Source organism: Plectropomus leopardus, chromosome 5 (genome assembly GCF_026936395.1).
Source record: "Plectropomus leopardus strain MGB_pleo_1.0 chromosome 5, ASM2693639v1, whole genome shotgun sequence".
NCBI classification, from domain to species: Eukaryota; Metazoa; Chordata; class Actinopteri; order Perciformes; family Serranidae; genus Plectropomus; species Plectropomus leopardus.
Window position 1 is genome coordinate 26,672,497 of NC_142180.1, and position 24,666 is coordinate 26,697,162.

General features: G+C 41.9%; 1 protein-coding gene across 2 annotated transcripts in view; it reads right to left on the reverse strand.

Annotated features, from left to right (window-relative positions):
• Window positions 1-3,124: 3,124 nt before the first annotated feature.
• The window catches only part of sema6bb (sema domain, transmembrane domain (TM), and cytoplasmic domain, (semaphorin) 6Bb), a 172,787-nt gene continuing 151,245 nt past the window's right edge, over window positions 3,125-24,666 (reverse strand). For both annotated transcript variants that reach the window (XM_088077846.1, XM_042481817.2), the window contains one exon: window positions 3,125-6,677. In XM_088077846.1, coding sequence (XP_087933972.1) covers window positions 5,770-6,677 — 908 coding nt within the window. In that variant the 3' untranslated portion in view covers window positions 3,125-5,769. The remainder of the gene's footprint in view (window positions 6,678-24,666) is intronic.

Genomic DNA, 24,666 nt, shown 5'->3' on the forward strand with positions numbered 1-24,666 from the left:
GTGACAGGCAGAGCTCAGGACAATGTGGAGAATGGTGAACAACTGCTGGAGTGTGTTTGCATGTCGTGTGTGTAGTGTATGTGTGTACTGGGCAGTTGTCAGAGGGTGCATGCACGTGTTGCTTTTTTTGCGTGACGACAGACAGATTTCTTCGCGGACACAAGCACACACACACTTGCATGTACTGTACAAATTCACACGTCGCTACTTCTGTACACACACAGAGGCTGTGTCGTCATGCAGCTACTGCACTTAAATTACATGTAAGCATCAAGGTTATGTACACGTAGTAGGGACATGTGTTGTCATCTGATGACAGCCTAGCTGCCCCAGGGGCCCTGGGGGCGTGGGGGCAGGGGGCCAGCCTCTGGTGAGAGCCACAGGATGGCAGAGTCCTTCACAGTAGCAGGAGAATCCAGAAAAGTAAAATCTCTTTTTAAACCTCAGTCTGTATGAGTTCATTCACTCCTCCTCCTCCTCCTCTTCCTCTTCATTTCCTTTCAGATTCATCATCCAAACAGGACACGCAACACCTCAGTGCTGCTCACAGTACTGCTTCATCGTCACTGTCAATAAAATCCTAACCATGATAGTCATCAAGTTCATTGTCATCATCAAATCCGGCACACCAGAGAAATTGAAATCATATACAATAATATTCCATATAATTTCAAACCAAATATCTACCACAGAAACAAACTATAGAAAAAACAAACATGACAGAAATGATCAGTGCTGACTAAATACATCTACAACTTTACAAAAATGCAAATGTTGATTTTGTTTTCGCCTTGTTTTTGTGCTTTTTTTTTTTCTTCTTCCTCTCGTATGTTGGCTCTGAAGGGAGCAGTTTCACGTCACTACTTCCGAGTGCGATGGTGGATTTAATACAAGTCAGCCTCCGTTTCTGGACTCTTTCTGGGGCGTACAGCACAGCGGAGCATTGAAGGGCAAGATGGCAGTTATTGGCTGGGGGGCATCGTATCACAGGGCCACACGGCAACAAACAACCCCAACACACAAAGGCATCTTAAACAAGCACGCACACACAACCTGATGAATAAGAACGCAGACAGACAGACTGGGTCACGAGGGCTGGGTGGGAATTTCGTGTGTGTGTGTGTGTGTGTTGATATGTGCAGCGTGGAGATAAAGAGAAAATGTGTGTGTAGGACTGGAGGCAATATGTGCTACATGTAACACAAAAAAAACTCCAAACAAAATCATTTCTAAGCAAAGGAAAGCAATTTAACGCATGAGAGGCTTTGAAAATGTCGGAAAAAAGTAACACATTAAGGATTTGATGTGAAATAAAGCAGGATTTTGTGAATTACTTTGATTTCTGTTTCTGTCAGCAACTCATTAAATTAACAAGCTAACCTTTAATAGTGACAAACAGGATGAAAGTGCAGCCCAGGCTTACATTCGGTGGAGATAATACGTGTGTGTGTGTGTGTGTGTGTAAGATAGTGTGAGTCTGTTAGCAATAAAAATGGACTTGAAAGAAGAAGACAAACTGCAGCTGTTGAAAGAGGAGGAACGGGAATGACATGAAGTATGTAAAGAAGAGGGAGGATGATGGTTTTAATAAACAGACGACTTCTTCGAGGTTACACCTGAATTCTTTCGCTGCCCTGTAATGTCGAACTAATCAAATTACGCAGTCAGCACGATAACATCATGTACAGTACCTTTCCTAGAAACAGTCTATTTCAGGCCTGAGCTCTGTTTTTGATTCTAATTCAATTGCATCCCGAATTTAAGGGCCGTTGTGTGTATGCGTGTGTGTGTGTGTGTGTGTGGCTGGTGGTTAGTAAAAGGGGGTAAAGAGCTGGTTGAACGTGCAACTCCCTCTCAGGGCTGACGTGTCTGTAGTAATCTTCTCAAGGGCTCATCAGGCCATTAGAGGGCCGGGAATGTACTTTGCCTAATCAAGCATGTTTAGTGAAACACCGGAGGAGATGCAGAGCGAGGACACGGCTGGCTGGGCACGCCGACTGAGACAGAGAGGCCTCATTCACACACACATACACATATACACGGAGACACACGCAGGTCACAGCAGAGATGGAGACGGCAAGAGATAAAGAGAGGCAGAGACGAGGGGCCGGGCTGGTGGAGGGCTGCGTATCCTCAATACTAATGACCTGTTTCAGGGTGGAATGTGTAAAGAATACACTGTACTAATGTGCTGAGGCGGTAATGCAGTAACATCATGTTCGCCCGCATGACCTCCTCCTCTGTCCTTGCTTTCATAAATCTCTTTCAGTGGCTTGTCTCATGCAGGAGCTCCGGCTCTGGCTGTGTATTTCTCAGGGCTGGGTGCTGAACATCACGGCTGTTTTGGTACCAGCAGAAATGTGTTTGTGGCACTGAGTGTTGAAAACTGCCAGCTGGTAGTGAATATTTGATCTGATTTACAGTCTTGTTTACTTTTTTATGATCAAACAGTCCTTCATTTAAATTGAAATGTTGACAATTTCTTTTATAGAGGAAGTTCTTGTGGGACTGCTTGTGTTCATACAGTGTCATTACTTTGGCTTTTGTTGTTAAAATGTAATTGGGATTTTGTAGAAAAACATATTTCTCAAGCAGGGTATCGATAAAAGTTTTCTCTGCTATTGTGCTTGCCTTAGGATTAAAGCAGTTCAAGCAATACATAGTACCAGTACATTCAAATTACACATTAACTGTTTTTTTTTTGTTGGCCATTTAGGCAGCGGAAACAAGCTGTAAAGACAACGCGACATGTAATCACATTCTGAGGCGAAGTCTAATATGCACTCTTTTAGCTCTGTTTTTGGTCTCCACCAACCTCTGAGGGAAATGTCTGGCTCTTTAGCTCCAAAATGCTTCAAAAATATTTCACTGCTGGAAAGATCGTCTTTTCTTACAACTAAGCCGTCTTAGTAATAAATACTTTTGAAATTGGTGCTACATGACCAGAGAAAACAGAGAAAAAGGGGCTGTGGTATTCACTATAATGCACTGAGCTGCACAGGACCAACAAATGCTGCTGCTGTTAGATAACCCCATGCAGGTTTATCAGTTTTGACACAGGAAACAATTTGGCAGTCTGCTGGTAACAAACAATCTCGTGTTACAGTTAAACTGTAATGAGGGGAGAAATAGGCAACAAAGTAACAGAATCTTGGTTCACATTTGATCAGCGTTGTTTAGTCTCATTTGAGCTCAGTTTTTTCAGCCTCCTCCTCCTCCTCCTGTTCAAAACTTCTCATATTACTGCCAAAAAGTTATCAAAAAATATGTTTTTTGGACACCCGGGGCAAACAAATGGACAATACTGTAGCAGAATCTTGGCTTTTATTTGATCAGCACTGCCTAGTTTTACCGTTAAGTTTGGTCTGATTTTGAGAGCAAGAGAGAGAGAAAGAATGAGGGGCGAGTCTCTCTCTTCATCCACTTCTATACTCTTGTGCCCGTGGTAAAGGTAATATGAAAATGAGGAAATACAGAATAATATGTAGTCTGATAAGCAGGGAGCAGGGCGATCTGAGCACCGGTGAGATGGAGGGAAGTTTATGACAGTCATGTACGCATACTACCCACATTGTTATGATACAAAACTGATAGAAAATTGGCATAACAGAGCATTGAGAATGAACTACACCAAGAAAACAAGCTAAAAGATGCTATATTAATGCTCAATATTAATGCTTTAATGCTGTTTTGCAGTCACAAAAACGGTGAGGTTTAAAAAAAATCAAACAATAACCAGCTCTAGTTTTCATACATTCTAATATTTTCATGTGTGTGTCCTGTGTGCCTATCTAAGCACAGCCCAGCCTCTGTATTTTACCCAAACTACTCTGTGTAAAGTATAATGGTTAAAATAGCGTGCACTGCTCCCACGCAGGGCTCTGACAATGATCAACGAATGTCAAGCAAAGGTGTTGATGCAGAACATAAATGGCTCAATAGAGAAAGAAAAACAGATGAAGGGTGAGAGAGAGAGTAAATCTGATCAAAGCTGGTGTCTGCACTCAATATGAGTAACACATTCATGGACACAAACCCAAAGAGACTCACACCCGACAGACACAAAAAAACACCACCTCAAACACACCATGACCCAGATGAACCAAAGCTATCTCTGGATCTACATTTGAATCAAGAGCGGATGAGAACGGACAAAAAACAGAAAGCATCAAAAGATCAGACAACGGAGTGAAACTCCACACCCAAGTACACCCATGCCCATCTGTTTTCTTTATCCCGCTTTTGTTGGGATACACACACTGAAAGGGATAAAGCCGCAAGGGGATGACCATTGTGACAGTTAGCAGTGCTCCAACCCTGGCCTCGGCCCCCAGCTTCAGCCCTCAGCTCCTCCCTTGTCCTGGCAAACCAGTGAATCACCGGAGCGGGCGAAGCATAAGAGATGCCCGGTCCTGGTTGGTACATCTCACATGACGGATGGAGCTGCTGTCCTGCTCATTGATATTCTGCGAGGCTGCGGCGCTGGGCTAGGTCCCTGACTCTTAACGGCTATTTGTTGCCGCAGTCTCCTCCTGCTTCTGGGGCACAAAGAGGCTCAGTGTCGGGCAGAAGAGGCTGAATGGAGCTCCCAAGCGGCCGGGCCTCACAGACCCAGTCAGACAGCCAGACAGCCACAGCTCACATTCCCTCCTCCAAATGGACTGAGGAGCCCATGGGGGCCTCAGGTCAGGTCAGACAGACCCTGGCATACTGAGAGGCAGCTCAGGAGGGAAGAATGGAGGGGAGATATTGTTCCTTTTCCCAGCGCCCACCTCCTCCTGACATTTTCAAACGTCTCTTTGCTTTGCGGAGAAAACGGTTATAAAATATCAAATTAAATTGGCTTCATCTTTATGTGTTTCTTGCTTATTATTGCTTTCTTTCCTGTCATGATGACTCTGTCCAGCGCTGCCTTTGAGGTACTGGGAGTCACAAAAATTACAATGGGAGTCTCAAACCTTCTCGAGCAAATGGTCAAACACCCACACCTGATTGGACAAAATCCATTTGTCTCTGTGTTTGTTTATAAAAAAGGGAAAATAAAGTTAACACGCAACCTCCTCCACACAGAAACTTCATTATATAGTTATACTTCACAGTTAAGACAGGACGCTGGTTGGGGTTGTCGTGGCCACTCACATTCATACACTCAATCACATACACACACACACACACTGCATGATTCAATGAGAGTCACTGCCCTCTGGCACGGCTACAACAGTTTTTCTGAAATCCAAAGTAAAGCACATTTTTGTCTGCTGGATGCCAATGGCACAAAAAAACAAAAAGCTGAAATGAAGTTTCACACTCAAAGATCCATGGTGTCAAAACAGTGAACAAAATGGTGGTGGGATACCTTTCACATTTGGCGCTGCAAGGGAAATTGTCATTTTTTTTTTAAATCTCCGAACGTTCCTTTGAGAAGTTTTCACTTTCCTTTGCACCCCTCTCTTTACCTTGCTGTATGTCCCGCAGTGTCAAAGTCAAGCTCTGCGGGTCGCACCGCTTACAGAGCAGGAGCGTGCACCTCAGATTAAGAGCAGAGGAACAGAGACGTGAGGAGAGTTTGCTCCTCTTTTTCAACTCTCTCTTTTTGTCTCTCTCTTCAGTCAGCTGAATGACGTCAGAACATTGAATGACAGTGAGAGAGGACAGACAGGGTAAGGTTGGACCGGGACGGTGAGTCTGAGGGGTTGATTTATTCCAGTCTGCTGTTGGAGGGAATGGGTGTTCAGAGAGAGCTTGGTGCCAGGGCTCACGAACGCCGCATCACTGGCCACTGGGGGTGCGCTCTCCCATGTTCTTCCCTAGAAGATGGCTGAAGTCAGCCAGTTCTCCCAGCCCTCGAGGCCCGTGCATATCGGGCCTGATGAGGCCCGGGCGCTGGGAGTGATAGGGAACGCCATTGTTGCTGTTGTAGTTGAGCGCCTCGTGACTCCAGCGAGGCTCTCCATAGTCCATGTGGGGAGTGGGAGCGGACACCACCCTCCGTCGGTCGGGGGAGTCCTGCGGCGTGGCGGGGTAGATGTATTCTCCCGCTGAGTTCCTCAGGGTGCCGCTGGGACGACTGCCACCGTGCTCCCCTCTCTGGGTGGCTAGGATCAGGTAGCGTTGGCGCTCTGTGTGCGGGGGCAGCACGACCTCCCCTTGGTCCTCCATCCGCACCATCCCTCCCCCCCCTCCTCCACCATGCAGGAACTTGGAGCTCAGGTAGATGACAGAGTTGTTGGGACAAGGAGTCCCCACAGCGGTGAGGAAGGTCTGGCTCTGGTCCCAGTCGGTGTCTGGGAGACGCATGGCCCGTTTCTGTTGCAGCGGCGTCTGCTCCGGGGTAGGCAGTAAGCCTGGGTCCATCTCTCCTTTGGGCCAGCCGTTGGGCGTGACGAAGGGGTTGTCCGCTTGTGAGCGCCGCCTCTCGCCGCCGCTGGTTCTTGTCACGCTCATTACTGACCCGCTGCGGCCCTGCCCCAGCATGCTCTGCTCTTTGTCACTTTTGCGACGAGCGCCGTTGGCTCCAGAGCTTCGGGAGTGGCGGTGGCGATGACTCATGATCCAGCAGACGGTCAGGCCGGAGAGAATGGCTCCTGTTGCGAAGGCCGAAACAGCAGACACCACCAACAGGTTCACAGACACCAGGCCGTCAGGCTCCTCGATGAAACTCTCTTGAAGCAGCATCCCTACAAAGAGAGAGACACAGTCAAACAATAAAATCCAGCAGTTAACTCGTGGAAATAGCATCAGTATTTCCTGTATTAAACATGTGGGAGTTAACAAAAGCTGAGACAAAATGGCCTGTTTCTCTCTCGCCTCTGTGGGTGGGAATGGTCATATGCTTTCCAGCCAAGGTAGCTCTGCCTAATTGCCTTCATTACGTAAAGTGGATGGTGATTTTAATAGCTGTAATAACTGTCTTCCTGATTGAGAAAGCTCTCAACCCGAACATGTTTCACAACATTAGCTTCATGGGGAGAGATGCCAAGTCTGGCATTAATGGTGAGTAATAGAGTTCTCACGTTATATACCATGAAAGTCTGTTATTTTCTGAACTAGACTTTTCTGTTGTATGTACCCCTTGGGACTTGCCAGAATTTTGATAAGAACAGCACATGTTCAATGCCGCATTAATGCATGAGCTTACTGGGACTCTAGGGGCCACACAAGACAGGGCCTTCAAAAAATGCTTAAATATATATATTTAAAATTATAATATTTTGTATTTGCACTGCCGCCATAAACAATATTGGTCCATATGTAGAACAAAATATATCCATGTTTTGGAATTCCTCAAATCCCAAATCAGATAACGGTAGTATTTTGAGTGTGCTGTGTGCTATGAAGGAGGAAATGTAGGGAGTCAGACGAGACCGTGACCATTAAGAGACCCCTCTGCTGCTGTGGAGGAGGACGGGGGCGTGTGTGCAGAGAAAGAGGAAAGAGAAGGAGTGGGACCATCAACTGTACGATAAGTACTGGAAGGAGATGAGATGTTTGTAGGTTTCTACCTCAAAATTAGTGTGCTTTTTAAACACGGGAATTCCAATTAAAATAGGCCAAAAACTGCTTTCCCACTGCCAGTAGACCAAAGCTGCGTGTAGACCTTTCCCTTACTTTTTTAAAATTTCTGGTGTGTCCGAACTTTGTCATGGACGGGTCATTAAATAGGTTAGTTAACAGTAAAAAGCAGTATGAGGACTAGTGAAAGTGTTACATTGGTTACTTCTCTTTTTTATATATGCATTACTTATTTAATCTTTCCCTCAAACTCAGTGCCAACTAAATGCTGAACGATGTTCGACAATGCTGAAACAGAGACAGAAGGTATTTTGTGGCAGCCCATCATTTATATTGGACCGATCGAAGCTGAAACCGATAAATACCCATGACCACTGCAGAGGCATTTGTCCCAGGAGTGAATGCCAAATGCAACCTTTTCCATTAAATGTAAAACCCAGATGTTAGTGGGTTTTTGTCCAGTGGGAATAGGGCTTAATGGAAAAGACTGATATTGTTGTGTTGCCCCTTTTGCACACAGGCCTACTCGACTGATTGGCGTTATCTTCACTTAGTGTTGACGTATTGTCTCGTATTGATGAGTTTCATATTCTGTTTATTATGACAGAACTCCACTTACTATATGTAGCTGCTCTGGGGTTGTGAATTGCTTTTTGCCGTGGTATATTGTGAAAGAAGGAAAGGGCCTTCAAAACTTCCTAAAGTTTGAAAGCCTAGAGTAATAATAAGGTGCCTCCATACCTGCCCCAATATAACCTTACATCACAAATTATATAAGAAATACAAGGATGTAAACTTTTAACGAGCCTTAAACCCACAGCTCACGGTAAAATGTACTAAAATTTACATCACAAAAAATACGCAAACATTGTGAGAGTGTCAGTGAGTGACTGAGTGTGTTGAGGAGCCATCATTGCCAGTAACACCTTCAACAAAAAGAACAGGAAGGATAAAATGATGCAGGACTTCAGTCTGAAGTCTACAATCCACTTGGATGCTAGAGAAGCCTTGTGACTGTCTTGTCGCCTCAAATGTTAGCTTGAACGTGCGCAGTGACGAGTGATGCACAGCAGGTCAGGCAGGGTTGTTTGGGTTGGGTTGCCAGGTACCACGACACATATCCTACGGTCTGGACATATCACAGAAACTGTGAAACACCCATTTGAGTCATATTACCATGACATTGGAAGATTAGCGGGAGAAATTACCATTCGGGAGCAGGACAGGAGAAAGGGTTAAAAATAGGAAAACTGCTGAGTTAATCCAAAGTGTTGGCAGGTATATTTGCTTATTCATTAAGTTTATGTAAATCACCTCTGGATATTTCTTAGGTGATTTTTTTGCCCAGTGGAGGGTCCTCAGAGTTACACCAGGGGCCACCAAATTACCCTCTAATAATTTAATTTAATTGTGTCTGAAAATACACATTAATATGAATCCAAAATATTATTAGTGGAGATAAAGTGGCCTATTCATAAAACTTTTTTAATTTTCAGTACAGGTCCTACGTGCCATGATTGTGTTATCTTTGGCAGACAAATATGAAACTCAGGCCATGTCTTTTGGTTGTGGCAAAAAAAAACTTATTCTGCTTATGTGGAAGTCAGATTGTACACCAACATATGATATATGGATAAGAGAACTGATGAATGTCGTGTACTTAGAAAGATTAAGTTGCTCAAATAAGAACAAGGCTCAAATATTTGTTAGAATTTGGAGGCCTGTACTAGAGTATCTCAAGGGTAAAGGGTTGTAATGAACTGACAGTGTAACAGTAAACCCTCTATCACTGTGTATACATGTTTTTATTTTACTGTGAATGTTAAGTCCAGGACCTTTTTATTATTACTACATTTTTTTCTATCTGTGAAGAAGTTTGTGGCTTAGATGTTTAAGTGTTGTACTGAATATTTGTTCTATGTTGAAAATCCTAAAATAAAGGTTTAAAAAAATCAATACATGACATTAATGACAGGCTAACTGTTACGCACAAATCATTGTGCAATCATGCGAGTTAGCTAAGGATACATCACTGTGTGGCATGTTTTTATTTCATATATTGGCCAATTAGCGGTAATATTATGTCAAGTGCATGGGCATTCTTGTGAGCCACAATGGATCGTTTTGTAACATTTAAAACTAGAGACTCTGACACACAATCCACTTCAGAAACCACAGGAGAATTTGCGGTTAACACACATAGCCAAGCTACAACTGGAGCTAGAGGCAAGTACTATTGAGGGAAAACCTGAAAATATTCTGAGGATTATCTCAAGTGAAACTCAGTTTTATACAATAAATGTAGTAAGGGGACCCTGCTCCCATGGTTCTGTCAGCGAAGGGATCCTTGGCCTAAAAAACATCGAAGACCGAGATCTAAAGTACAAACACAATAAAGAATCACCTGAACTTGTTTTCTGTGCTTTCAGTTTATATCAGAAAAGAAGTTTGTACTCTGTTTTGTTCAAATAAATACAATGATATTTCTCCCTCGCTGCATCTCAGTGTCACAGCCTTTGCAAAGATGAACATAACATGTCATGTTTATAGATAAAGTGTAAAATATCAGCAGACAAGGCCATGCATTTCTGTGTTTCTTTTGTGTAAGAACATTACATGAACTCCCTGTGAGAGAAGTGTTTATGAATTATTGAAGATATGAATACAGCTAGACCACAGCACGGGCTGCCATGGATCAATTAGGAAAATGCCAGAAGAAAAGTTGTGCTTTGCAGCGTGAGCTCCTGGGACCAACACCAACGAATACAATGAAATTGTGCCAAGGGAAGCAGACTGGAGAGAAACAGATGAAGGGAAGAGGAGGGTGTTAGAGAGAGGGAGAGAGAGAAAGAAAGAAAGAGAGAGAGGGAGGGAGGGAGGTTGCCTAGAGCGAACTTGAACATTTGGGGCCTTAGACAAACATAGTAATAGTTGTTAAATTACAGCACCGATAGCGGTAGAGGGAGGGCTGCCTCCACAAGGACAGCAAAATAAATCCTTTCTCACACAAAACAAATGGATGTCATTAATAGACATTGGGAGCCACTTACTCACTTCCACACAGCACAGAAAAGGAGAAAGAATGAACATACAGAGAAACAAACATACTTTTATTGTCTGACAAATTCATTTTTAATGGGGACAAATGGAGCTGGTTGTGGTGCAAGTACTCCAGCATGAGACAGCCCGGTGGTTAATTAATGTGGCCTGTGGCTTGGTATAATAAAGTGTGACTCTACACATTGACATTAAGCCGGGGAATGGCAGCTAAAACTGTGAGAGACGATTGAACTGCTGCGCCGTGCCGAAGGGGCTCTAGCACACATTAAAGGAGCAGTTCACCCAAAAACACTGTAAAAACTATTTCCACTCTTAGCCGCAATTCAATCCAGCCATCTATTGGGTTTCATGAAATATGACACAGTTACCAAAGAAAAACCTCAAGCTTTGTTTGTCAGCGCTTTCCATCTGTGAGGATATGCTCGCTCTCTGGGTGGCATGAGAACAATGACTTTACAATGTGCACAGAGAAAAGAGGGGAAAGACCAGAAAGACGTGGTAATAAGACTGAAGGCAACATCAGAGAACTAGTGGCAATGAAATCCCCCTGCTGTGTCCCCTCACGTCACTGTGTCTCAGCTAAAAAGTTGCACATGAACACACCAAACCAACAGCCAACAAGCACCGAAGATCTGCGCCTGCATGAGCGGAGATACCCCAACATACCAGCAGGCGGCGGTCGTCTGTAGTCATTGAAAACAGGAAATCATTAGACCACCTGGACGCTTTTTTAGCCACTTAGCACATTGACAACACAAACTTATCTAAACATCAAAGCAAATGTATCATCAGGAAATTTACGGTAAAGAGCTCAATGGTTTAAGAAAAACAATCTTGTTTCAATCTCACTCCCTCTTTTTAGCCCTTTGTTTACATTTTTCACTTGTGTTTCTGTTTTTGTGTGCAATCAGACTGATTTCATTCACCGACAGGCTCCATGGCTGCTGCCACATGCTGAATCGGCGGGAAAAAAGCAGACAAATGTCGATAAGGGCAGATGGTGCAGGAAACTCCCTGGTGACGAAGGCCGCAGATGCTCACCGTCAGCCAAACGCGGGCGAATGGTCGACCATCGGCTTGGTGTGTCACGGTCTTAAGTGTTTACTAGTCTCCATGACGCTGCACTTAGGCACTGTCATGCAAGTATGGTTGTTTTATTGGCAAGAAACTGGCAGTACGATATGTATCACGATAAAAGGGCATGATTCAATATATTGGAATACACTGCAAGTTTTTTAAAATCTAATTTTAGGAAAACTGTCAGTGCTCAGAGTTGTCCAATGACCCCTAATTTTAAAACACTGCTAGCCAGAAAAATGTCCTATTGGAACAAAAGTCAATTTCTGCAACAGCCCCAAAACCAAAAACATCCCAAAACCAAATCACCAATATACACTGCAGTTACACAACATAATCGCCAGAAGAAATGTTTGCATTCTCTGTTTTAGTAAACCATCGATGCTTTGTCAACAATGCTGTGATGAATGTGTGGTTAGACTGAGGTACAAAAAACACCTGGTGAGGGTTAGGAAAAGATCATGTTGTAAAAACACGGTGGCACAGAGTCACTGGAAAAACCATGACTGGTTGGTAAAAAACAGCCCAGTTTGGTGACCAAAAAGACACTGAGAAACACAGCAAAAAGTTGGTGTGTGTGGCATCCGTGAATGTCTGAATCAGATTTCATGGGAATCCATCCAAAGTGATCAAAACATTTCACTCGAAACCACAAACATATAGCCCATAATACACTAAAGCAAAAGTCAGGGGATCACTAAACTCTGTGTACTGTGTCATGTGGGGACCATGAATGTCCTAAATTTAAGGGCAATCTTTCACTGCCATATTTCAGTGTGGACAAAAGTGTTAGACAGACATTATCAGAGACACAAATAAACAAAAGATAATAAACTAACACTGAAAGGTTAAGTATTGTTTTGACTAAATAATGACCTAAACAAAAAGGCTTAATACAAAGGGAAATAAAACTTGTCTGTGTTTTTCTTCTATTTATTCAGACAGTTGGTTCAATGCCAGACTGAATATCACAACAGCTGTGGCCTTAAAGCAAAACTTCACTCTCAACAGTCCACATAATTGACCAGCATTATACTTAACCATCCATTCATCCCTTATCACAAACAGTTTCATCTTATAGCTTGGACATTAAATCCTCAACACTATTGATGCCCGTCCATACACCCAACAAGTTCACAGTTTCCGTTGACAGAGACCTGGCATTAATCAACTGGCCTTGTTGGTCAATCAATGTCCTTTTCAGCACTAATTAGTCCTTTATCACCAATCCAATAAGCTCAGCGATACACGTGGACAGAGGCCTCAGTTACAGCCCGATAATTATGTGATGTGCACAGTTCAGTTCAGTTCAGCATCACACAAATCTGCCTAAATAACCGGAGATCACATTTCATCAGCGGGATTATGTTCAGTCTTAAAGCATATTTGTTTTTAATTTTTTTTTGTTTGCTTGATGGCACAACCTCTTCTTCCCTCATTTCATTTTAACTTTTCTCTGCCTTTTCATCACAGCTTCTGAATATTGATCTTGGAATAATCCATTTCCGAGCAATATTTTGATATAAAATGGGATTGTTTAAGAGACTTTCTCACTTACAGTTTCCCCTTTGTATACACGCAAAAGATGAAACTATGCACACAATTCTGAAACTTGATGCTGTGTATCAGCAGCAGGACTGCTATACTTAACGCACAATTTCAGTAATTTCACTCAAATAGGATTCTTAATTACATTTTTGCAAAGCTGCAGGCACAAATTGCATCATTTAGCATACTTTGTTCACCTGGAAAACATTGGCCTTTAAATTGCCACACTGTTTGAGCTCAGATGGCAAAACACTCAACTCATGTGTTAGAGCATAAAAAAGGCCTCAGGTGACCTTTACTGTGTTGGGTAAAAATGGAGAATAAAAAAAATCATTTTTAATCTGTAAAATATACAGTTTTTCTCATTTGCTTGAACACATTTGTCTATTCGGAAGATGCAGTTTCAAAACCGATCACACACAGACCTAAACTGAAAGTCTCTGGCCAAAATGACACACTTTGTTTGCAAAATGCTCTCACATTCCCAAAACATTAAACACATGAAACAAAAGCAAATATTATCAGTCGGCACATGTGGTCTAAAGGATATATTCTTTCAATCAATCATTACACAGCTGACAACAAAACAGAAAATACTGCTATAAATATCTACCAGTCCAACATTGGTTTGTGCTATATGCCTGCACCACTTGTTGATAATTTACAGTTATAGTATGTGCCAAAAGGCAAGAAGTATATCACAGTATGAACTGTAGATGATTACAGTCTCTGCTGCAGTTGGCATGTGCATTTCTTTGCACTCATTTATGAGATCTCCTGTTGAAATACTGTAGAAAAAAAGACAGACATTTTCTAAGAAATAAAGAAAGTTTTCTGTTTTAGCATTTTGCTTCAATCTTTTACAGCCTATAGATGGATGAGGGCTGATTGCTGATTGAGGAATTTTGCAAAGACATTTTATATTGCAGATTTACAATCACGCAGTCTATCTATCAGCTGTCAACAGAGGTTTTCCGTTCGTTTAACACAGTTAATCCAATGGGTCTTTCTTTGAGATCAACTGTTTTGAAAAGAGTGTGAAAAATGTGTGAAAGCAATTAAAAAGTGTCAACACATTTGAAAGAGAAGACTTCTGCTGTGCTAAGAAGGTGATTATGAGGATGAAGGGGATCGCAGTTTCATTTATCATGTCTTAGCAATTGAGAAAATCTGTATACACCAAAAAATACAGTCTATTTTAGGACAAAAAGCTAAAATTTATTGTAAAAAGGGTGAAAAAGCAAACCGTTTCTATACATTTTTTAGAAATCTTAAGCATGGCCTCATGGTGGCAAAATACATATAAAGACTATTTTGATGGTTGTTTTTATAGTTATCACACCACGGGCTCTCCATGAGATGCTCATGTGATAGCTGTGTGTATTATTCTGTTAGAAATAATCCATTTTGAGAGGGGAGAACAAGGTTTTCAGTGATGTGTTTCCTTTGAAACACATCACAAGAAATTTGTTAAGTTTTGACAAAAAGTTAACAGAGAAACAGAGAAACAGGGAAATGTGTTTAAGGATTGAGAGAAACGGTTACTTTCTCTTAAAGTAGGTTCTTGCATGTGTCTTGAGTTAGGCATTTTAAAGTGCTTATTTAAGTAAGTATTAAGGTTTATTTTATGAGGTTAGTTTTGCTCAATGGTATGCACAGACGCGATTGCTAAATATCTTAAAAATGGCTTTGAACACGGAAGGCAGTTCACAATTTTGATCTCACGACATGTCTTTCTTCATGCTGTCACACAGCCAGCTCTTGTCTATGTATTCATTTGAGCACCCATGTTCTTCTATGTTTATATTGAATTTGGCATCTGTTCAGTGGGACTTCTTTTCTCCTTGAACACATTGTTGGCATCTTTGTTGCAGCAGCCCAAACAAAGCCTCATCTCTTGCTGTATTTATTTTCATGTTTCAGGCCAATATTCAATTTGGAACGACTGCCAGTTTCAATTACATTATCTCTCCTCTCCTCAGTAAAAAGGGTGTTTGTAGGGGCAACAGATGCAACGCAAAGAAAGGCATTTGGAGGTTACCAGCATGTTCATTTACAGGGTCCACACAAACAGACACACACACACAGACTGGAGGAGTTTGAAAAGTGAGGTAATGAATTGATTCATTGCTGCATGTTTTTTTTTTTTTAATAAACCGCAGCCCTGATGACTTTGTAAACAAAAACGAAGCGCTGTGACCACAGAGAGCTCAGAACAAGGCGGCAACATAACGGGGTAAAAACCGCAAATCTCCTCTCACACACACACATCACATCTGGAATTGTTCTTGCTGCACTCAGCTGCAGAGGTTGTAGATATTTCTCTAACATTTACCTCAACTGTGGTCTGGGGTTGCTGTGTGGCACTTCAGATTAAATTCTGCACGGTGCAATAATACTGCTGTCATCCTCATGCAGCAGGAGAGGTTTTGACAAGTGTGTGTGCGTAGCTGCAGAACAGAGACAGGCTGGTCTTCTCAAGCTCAATATGCTTCCTCGACTCCATTTCTCTTTGTCACGGACACTCAGATATGTTAATTATTATGTGAATTTATTCACATACTTTTATTCCCACACATTTGTCTGTCTTTCTGTGATGCACAACATGCAGACAAAAAATCCTTAGCCAGTGGCAATAAGCTGGAGCAGCAGATGAAAATGAAAGGATGGATTTTTGTGTGTGTGTGTATTTGTGTGACAGCAGGCAGGTTTCTCTGCATCCTACTGAGAGGTGACAGTAGAAGCAGCAGCTTGTGCACCTTCAACTCCTTCTCTCCTCTTCCAATCCTGCTCACTTATTAAAGCTTAATAGAAGCCAACGGGCCTGCCTGTCAGCCTGACGCACACCGAGCCGCTCGTCTACAGGCTTCCAGCACCAATTACAGCGGAACAATGAGCGGAGAGGAGAGGAGAGGAGAGGAGAAGAAATTGGGAGGAGAGGAGAAATGAGGATAGAAGAGATGAGGAGAAGAGAGGAGAGAAGTGGAGAGGAGACGAGAGGAAAGGCAAGGCGAAGAGAGAGGAGAGGAAAGACGAGAAAAGAAACAGCACAGGAGAGCGAAGGACAGTAGAGGAGAAGAGACTAAGGGGAGGAGAGGGATTTTCCATGGATTGAAGAAAAGGGAGGAGAAGTGAGGAGAGAAAAGGACATGAGACAAAAGAGTAGGAGAGTTGAAACAAAGGAGAGGAAGATGAGAGGAGGAGACGGCTGACGAAAAGAGAGGAGAGGAGGGCATGAGTGATGATTAAAGAGGTGACGAGGAGAGAAAAAGGGAGGCGAAGGAGGGGGGTCTGAGGCTTGTTAGAAAAAGATGGAGGTGCTCTGTTGTTGAACGCATCACTGAGAGCAGATTTGTGTACAAAACATAAGTTAACTGTCAAATTTAAGGTACAAAGGAGCTCAAGCAGAGTTTCAATTTTTCTTCAGTACTCGATTCCCTTTGTCTCTCCCCCGCAGTCGTCTGCTCCTTCACACCCGGTATCGTCCTTCCCTCCCGCCAATCCTCTTGTTAGCTGTTAATCCTCTCTCCGTATTGCTCACTCTTACCCACCACTCCTTTGATCACCAGGGGTGGCGGCATGATGGGAGTAATGGCATAAAATTTCAAGCAAAGAAACTTTTACTGCACACTTTCAAATCAAGGTCGTTCCCGCACAATCAATTTTAATATCTGCGCGACAAAGTGATGTTTCCGTCACACGGCGAGCGTGACAGCCGTGGTCATGTTAGTCTGAGTGATTTTTAAAAATTTTCCCTTGTGTCCTCCGCTCTCATTTCTCCCTCCATTTTGCCGGTGAGTTAGTGAAATTAATGAAAATCCCTGCTAGCTTTGTGCCAGTTGTTAAACATTTCCCTTGATTAGAGCTCTGGCAGAAGACTCTGTGTATCTGCTCGGCCCATGCTCGCAGTTTGGCGGCGCTTTCGACAATGCCCTTGTGAACATGTGTGTGAAAGATTGAGACAGAGAGTCAGACAGAGGAGAAGAAGGATGATTTTTAACCCAGCATCAGTGATGTTGATGCTGATTAGAAACACACATCCGAAGGATAATCATGGTTTATTACAAACTTGGGTCTAATTTTCATAGTTCTGGCCGATGATATGACAGCACTGTCCTCATCAGGGTAATTACGAACATCTTGGAACACTGAAGCATCAACACAATGAAGTCTGGCAAGAAACACGAGTGTTCAGACAAGCTGATGTTTAAGCTGGAAAACAGAAACCAGCAATTCCCAACCTGAGGGTCGGGATCCCTCAAGGTGTCGTAAGATGGATGTGAGGGATGAGGGGTTATTTAACGAGTTAAGAAGAAAAAAACTATTTCTAGCACCCAAAATGTGCCTATTTTTAAAAATAAATCCTGCTTCTAAAAATCTTAAAATTAAATGATGTGACAGAAATAGACCTCTTCAGTGCAAGTGTTCACGACTGATAAAAATATGCAACTTGTGACAAAGGGGTGTGAGTGTTAACCTTTTGAAACCTTTGAAAATTTGAAAATTGGGACGAAGGCAATGAGTGATGAGAGAAAGAAATGACCCAGAAGTTAGCAAGAAATTAGTAAAACACAAGAAAAATTACCACAAAATTAGTAAAAAAAAAAACAAAACACATGCACACACACACACACACACAAACAAGACAAACAATACTTGAAAAAAGTTGAAAACTGCGATAAAATGTATAAAAAATTCTGCGACATAATTTCAAATATGTAATTATGATAATTATGAATATGATCTTTTTTAAACACATTTTTCCCTAGTTTTTTTTTCTAAAAAGTTTAAAATTTTCTTTTTAAAACTAATTTCTTGCAGTTTGTGGAAGATTTCTTACCAAGTTGCTCATGGCCTTTTTTTCCAATTGTTTTTAAACAAATGGCACCAATTTGCTTTAGTTTCTGGCATTAAGTTTGGGTACCATTCACAAGAAATGGTGAATTTATTTGTTTGTTTTTTATTTATTTGTTCACGTCAAGTTAATACTATACTCTGGCTTTTGTTGACATCTAGTGTTGGAAAAAATGTTGTAATGCATTTGCATTACATTTTTGCCGCTGTTCGCTTGTTTACTATATGATATGAATGCTGCTGTCACACTAAACATCCTGCAGAGCCTGGTCAAACTTTAAAACTGTGCTGAAAACAGAATGACTCATTGAATATTTGTAGCAAAAAGCCAAATTCGATTCAACTGGTATAATTCTGGATCAGGTACAGCCCTAATCGGTGCTCTTAAAAGTACCCAACCCTTGTGAGTGTGCACTGCTTGTCTACAAAGAGTCACAAGCCAAAAAGGTTGCGTAAACACGTTATTTAGAGTGAAGACCGAAAGTAAGTGCAAGGTCATAATCCCTCATTGCACAAAAAACCTTGTGTACTCAGAACCAGTATGACAAGAAAGTTGAAAAAAGAAGACATTAATTAGACGTTTCGGTGGACAGAATATTAATTCACTGTTCTTTGTTTCCTCTTTCAAAAGTGTTTGTCCAATCTGGAGTTTTCTTTAAAACCTGTACAGCTGTCAGACTTATTTTGTTCCTGTCTAGCTGGACCTTTTTATAGCGATGTTGTTGTGCTCTCATATATCAGCAATTAACTCAGCAATTAAAGCTGTGAAACCCAACACTAAAAAATAAAGTCCACTCCTCTCCTTGTTTTGCACATGCACTTTCCAAAACTTAGCTGTGTGGAAGTGGAAAACTTGAATTTGTCTCTTTTTTGACTATTTCTATCACTTTTCATGCATACAAACAAATGCAAGACTGTAAAGAACTTCTAGACAGTTGTGCAAACTATTTATATGATTACATTACTCAACACTTACTATTACTAATTTTAGAGACCAAAACTACCAATATAAGACCCATGTTGTAATAAACCAAAATCATTCAAAAAAAAAAAGAAGCACGCATTTATCAGCAGAGCACGAACAGCATCAGGAAGCCTGTTTAACCCTCTCTCTTTCTACACTAGTTTCTTATTACTGTCTCGGGGTGTCAGCTAATTTAAATGTCAACAAATTAATTTAGGAACTATTTGAGGCTTCCTACAGTTCGATAAGTTCCTTAATCAGAAGCCAGGCAAGGGAACTTTTATGCACTTTGAGAGCTGGAAAACACGTATCAGAAACGCAGCACATCAAAACAGAACAAAGAGACTTCACAGCATCCCGGTGGACCTGTCGATGCCACGAGCGCACACTTCTGAGCTTGATAGGTTACGACTGTGTCAGCGTACAGCCATTGATCTGAGGGGCTTTCATCTCCAGAACCCACCATTTCTCTGCATGTTAATGTGTTTATGCATGCATTGACGGCATGAATGCACGTGGCAAAGCACGTGCGCTGTGGTGCGAACAAGTGTGTATAGATGTATGAATATGTGTGTGTGTTAATAAGCAAGCGTGTGCGCCGCCTGCACCCATGGCTCAGTGATTTTGCTCATTATCCTCCTCTCCTTTTCCTCTGTTGAAAGACTGCAGGCACTACTTTGTTTTGTGTTTTTAGCACGTCTTCCTCCTTCCTGCTGTCTCACTCCTTTTTTTTAACCATCCCCATTATTTCTCTTTCAGCAGATACATTCTATATCTCACCCGCTCTTGCCACCACTGCATCTCTCTCTCTTTCACACACAAACATACAGTACACCTCACGCTGCGAGCTGCGAGGCTAACACCGACATGTGCCTGAGGATGGCAAGAGACTGAGAATGAATTAAAGCGCTTTAAAAAGAAGCTGAAACGCTGCAGAGCTCCTTACTTGGACTAAAACTTGCTCGCTCGTAAACTGTATTTACTCTCGGATGATTATAAAACCATTTACAATCCCTCCCTGCTGCTGGAGAGTTGTGCACAACTCGAATATTTGAAAAATAAAAGATACACCCAACCTCAGCTCCTGAGGGCTAGTCAGACATGCCCGACTGATCAATATGTTAAAACATTTATGCACACCAGCCATGTGTTTGCAATTAAAATTCCATAAAATCTCCACCAAAAACCTACTCGTAATAGATTCAGTTCTTCTGCTGGGTCTATTAGCGAAGGCAGATCAGGCTTTTGGCTGGCTCAGAGTCAGTGATTGCAATGATGACTGCATAATTACATACCTGCACGACTCTCCTGCTGCCTATACATTCCTGTCTTTCACCTCTGGCTACCCAGTGTGTCTTAATTTTTAACTCTCGCCCTCTTCCATGATTCCTTCTCCCTTTTTGTGCTTATAGAAAAATCTCTGCTTGGGGTAAAAGAGGGAAATCTAGAGTTGCTTTTGGGGGTGCATGGCTGCGTGTTAAAATCATCAGAGGGGGGCTCACTCCCTCCCCCCTTCCTGCTGCCGTGTAATCAAAAGCTAGCTACAGGACTTTTTTTTTGTTGCCCATAAATGTTTTTTCACAGCCTATGCACACGTGTTGCTGTCAGGAATGTTCCTCATTGAATTTGTAGATTCAATTAAATCAGGAGACTTTGTTTTCCCAATCTGGTCAACCTTTAGTGAGAGGCAGCTTAACAAGGGTGAGTCTGTTAGTAGTTTCAGCTGCATCCAATTCAAACAAAGCAACTGGGCTGTGGCGGACACTGTGGTGAAATAAATTGTTTTCCAGAGAGTTTCATTCGCATGAGAGCGCATGTGTGTATACATGTTTCTCTAAAGGAAGCAGTTTTTATTCTATACCTCTATATACTAAAACTTACGGGCTGGCTGTGCTTTCGTTTAGTAATTGATACTCTCATTTTAGGTGCAAAGCCAAAAGCAAACCGTGGAGAGCAATAATAAATATTCACAAACATGTCACAGGCGATAAATTGGAGAGCAGGTCCGCATAGCATTAGTCTAACTATCTGCCCCGAGGGCTTATATCTCTCCGTCCCAAATCATCGACCAGGCAATTTCAACTTAATCTCTCTCACATGCTACATCCGTATATCACATCAGAGCCATGTACGGAGCTATACTGCGCGCCCACCAGCTGAACACACACGCCAATTTGTTTTTATGTTAACTCCCCGAGCGCTGAAATGCTGGACTGGTTCCCTGACACAAATTTCTGAGGGTTTAACAGAATGATTAAACCATCAGGTCTCATGTTGGGGCTGCACGCCATCTGGGCAGCTGATTGAAACTAACCTCGCCCCATTCGTTCAGCCACCCGTCCGCTCTGTTAATTTACAGGCCGCCTTTAATGAAATGTCTCCACCGTGACACAGGCCAAGGCCTCGCAGGTGGACGTGCAATCAGGACACATCCTGAGCCGAACGATCGCTCAGAATCACAGCACCTGTCAGCTGACCCAGACTAAAGAGTTTAAGGTGATCAATACAGAGGAGCCGCAACAAACTGGAAGAGATAGGAAGAGGCTGATGGACAAACTGAGAGAGAGAGAGGTAGAGGGGAATGACGAACAGCGAAATAGAGGCTGAAAGAAGTGACAACGGAAGAGGAAGTGTTAGAGGGAGGAGACACAAATGAAGTGGAAGAGGATGAGATTGAGACAGAAAGTGCAGCAGAGAGGGGAAGTGTGAAAAAAGCGCAGTAGTGTTATTGATGTGTTGCAGAAAGGAGGAAAAGTGTTGTTTGACGCAGGGAGTTAGGGGAACTCACCGAGGTCGATTTCTGTCTGAATGATAGACACAAAAACAATCCCAAGTGGTGTGAGTGGAGAGTAGTTACAGTACTCCGGATGTCACGCTGCAGGACTCTCTGTTGAGGCATTACACAGCACCTCCAGGTCCCTTATTCTTGATCAGCTCTCTCTGTATGTGTGTGTAGGTTCAGCCAAATTCCTTAAATGCTAGTGTCTGGTGTTCAATTTTGCAGATAGTGAGAGGAGCCTGTGGCTTCTGCTGGTGGTATTTTGGTGTGTAGCTGTTCAAAAGGCTCCAGGTCACCTCACACAATGTTTAATGTGCCGATCTGTCATTTTCCAGCTTTTTAACACTCGCTCATTCACATGCAAACACATGTAAACTTTTTTTTATGAGGCTGGCATCTGGATCTCACAGTACAACACATTAATCCAATTATGCACACTCTTGCACTAGTCTTTCCAGAGTGCTACACTTTTGGGATGCAAGTCCTGCATGTGTATTTTACTAGTAAATGCACAGGTGTAGACTTTGGGGGGGACACAGGGAACACATTCTCCTCAATAAAAACATAGTAGCATATTACTTATTTTGACAAAGACATTTACACCATGAACTGAGGCAGTAATGGCACAAATTGGTGCATTAAAATTAATCAGAATGAAAGAAATTCAGCGTTTGATTCTCAAAATTTTCTGGTAGAGGACCCCCATATCCATCGTTTCATGTGTCTCCCACAATGTTAAAATGAAACCTATGTGTTTGTGTAAATACATATTTAGCTACAAGTATAAGTATTGGTCAAGGTAAAGCTAATACCCTTTTCCCATCAAAATTAGCACATGTAGGCAGGTTTTTTAAACATGAGAAAAATAGGTGATAGTCTCCTTTTCCATTGCCAGTAGACCAGAGCTTTGTACACAATTCTGCAGCAGACCAATATGCCTTTCTGTGTGTGTGTCTTACTCAATCTATCTTTAAAACTCGGTACAGATGAATTTGGAACAATGTCTGAGTGCTGCTTGGATGGTGTTTTCTGGTGGCCTCTATCGCGCCAGTAAAGGGGGCTGAAATTAATGCGCCCACCCAGATTTTGTATCTCTATAACTGCTGATGGTAGCTGCTTGGAGCTGGAGCCAAAAAATATCTGTGACTATTGCAGAGTAATTGTGTCGAGAATGAATGCTGATTGCAACCTTTCCCATTAAATAAAAAAGCCAGATGTTAGCGGGTGTTGGTGAGCTTTTTGTGCAGTATAAAAAGGGCTTAATTTTACCTGCTTCATACACTGCTGGGAAGTTAAACTCTGTATCACATTTTAGAAAGTTGTTGTATGTTTTGTAAATGGAGACTTAATCTGAAATCAAGCATCTGTAACTGTTAAGTGAATGTAGTTAAGTTAAATACACAATTGTACCTGAAATGTGGTAAAGTACAAGTTTAAAGTATCATAAAATGGAAATATTTAGGTGCAAGTACCTCATGACTGCACTCAAATATAGTACTTGAGTGAATGTACTCACTTAGTTCCCACAACTTCTCGCACCAAAGTGGAAGCAGCGATTACAAAATAAGTGCCAATTTTTTCCACCTGATTTGTCAAAATTAAATTGGATTTTCTCAACTACTACAAATCTTTGCAATTAAGCAATCACATTTTTGCATGCAACAATCACAGTTAAGTTAAATTAATCAAAAAAGAAAAAATGCAGCAGCACTGATATCAGACAGCCCAGTCCCTGAAAACTTGTTTTTTTATTTGAAAGTTAAAGTTCAGAAAAAAACATGCTGTGGTATCATTAATTAAGAATCTCACTCTCAAAAAAATCTGATTCATCAGGACTGTGTGGGTGTTGTTTGATCAGATTTGACTGACGGTGGCAAACAAATCACACTACTGTCATCACATTTTGATCTAAATGTTGCTGAGTACTGATGGGTGAAGGGTAAAATGTGCCATCTCATTTTTCCATCTCAGCACAAGAAAAGCACACAAAGCCAGAAATGTTCCATGTAAAAATAACTTTGTGAACTTTGACAACAAAGTTTGTGTCAGAACTCCATCTCTTAGCAAAAGAAGCTGATTAAAGAAACATGTTTCCAGGTTTCCTTAAGGTGTTGCATTTGTAATTTAAATACTATGTAACATGTTATATACATAGTCGTATCAGAAAAGTTTTAAGGGACTGCAGTGTAGGTGTTAAAATGTATTTTGGCTTCTTTCCATACTTATAAACCACATTTATTGCAACCTTGGATAAATTCAACTGAACTGATTTACATACTGTAGGTAAGAGTCAATATTCTTTATAAATCTATGGAATCTATTTCGATTTATTTAAGTTCTTTTAAAAGCTTTTTTTGTATTACCCAGAGACTTTCGAATACTCATCTGCATTACATCTACCTATTTTCTTCTTCAGTTTTAGATACCTGAAGCTTTTGTTGAGCAGTCAGGGTCACTAGAGGATCTCATCTAATGTAAACAGCTGTGATCAGCGGCCTGCTGCAGCATCCAACAGCATGTGCAGGGACATTAAGTTAGGGCGTATGTCTTTATAGTATTAACATAAATTAGCTAGGTAGCTAATTTAACGCTACATTAACAGAGGGATGACGACACAGCTACCAACAAGTGCACAACACGTACCAGGAAAAAAGCACAACATTCACAAGCATTATTCAGTGTCCAGCTGATCTGTGTTTGTTATGGATGCCATATCGTATAGCTTGTAATAGATGGTAAGAGGGTAAGAGAGCAGCAGTGGCGACACCAGAGCCTTTTTAAAAAGCGCTTTCAACCAGGGTTTCAGCCGCGGGTTCGATTCCTGCCCCGGCCCTTTGCTACATGTCGCCGTCTCTCTCTCCCCTCCCTTCAT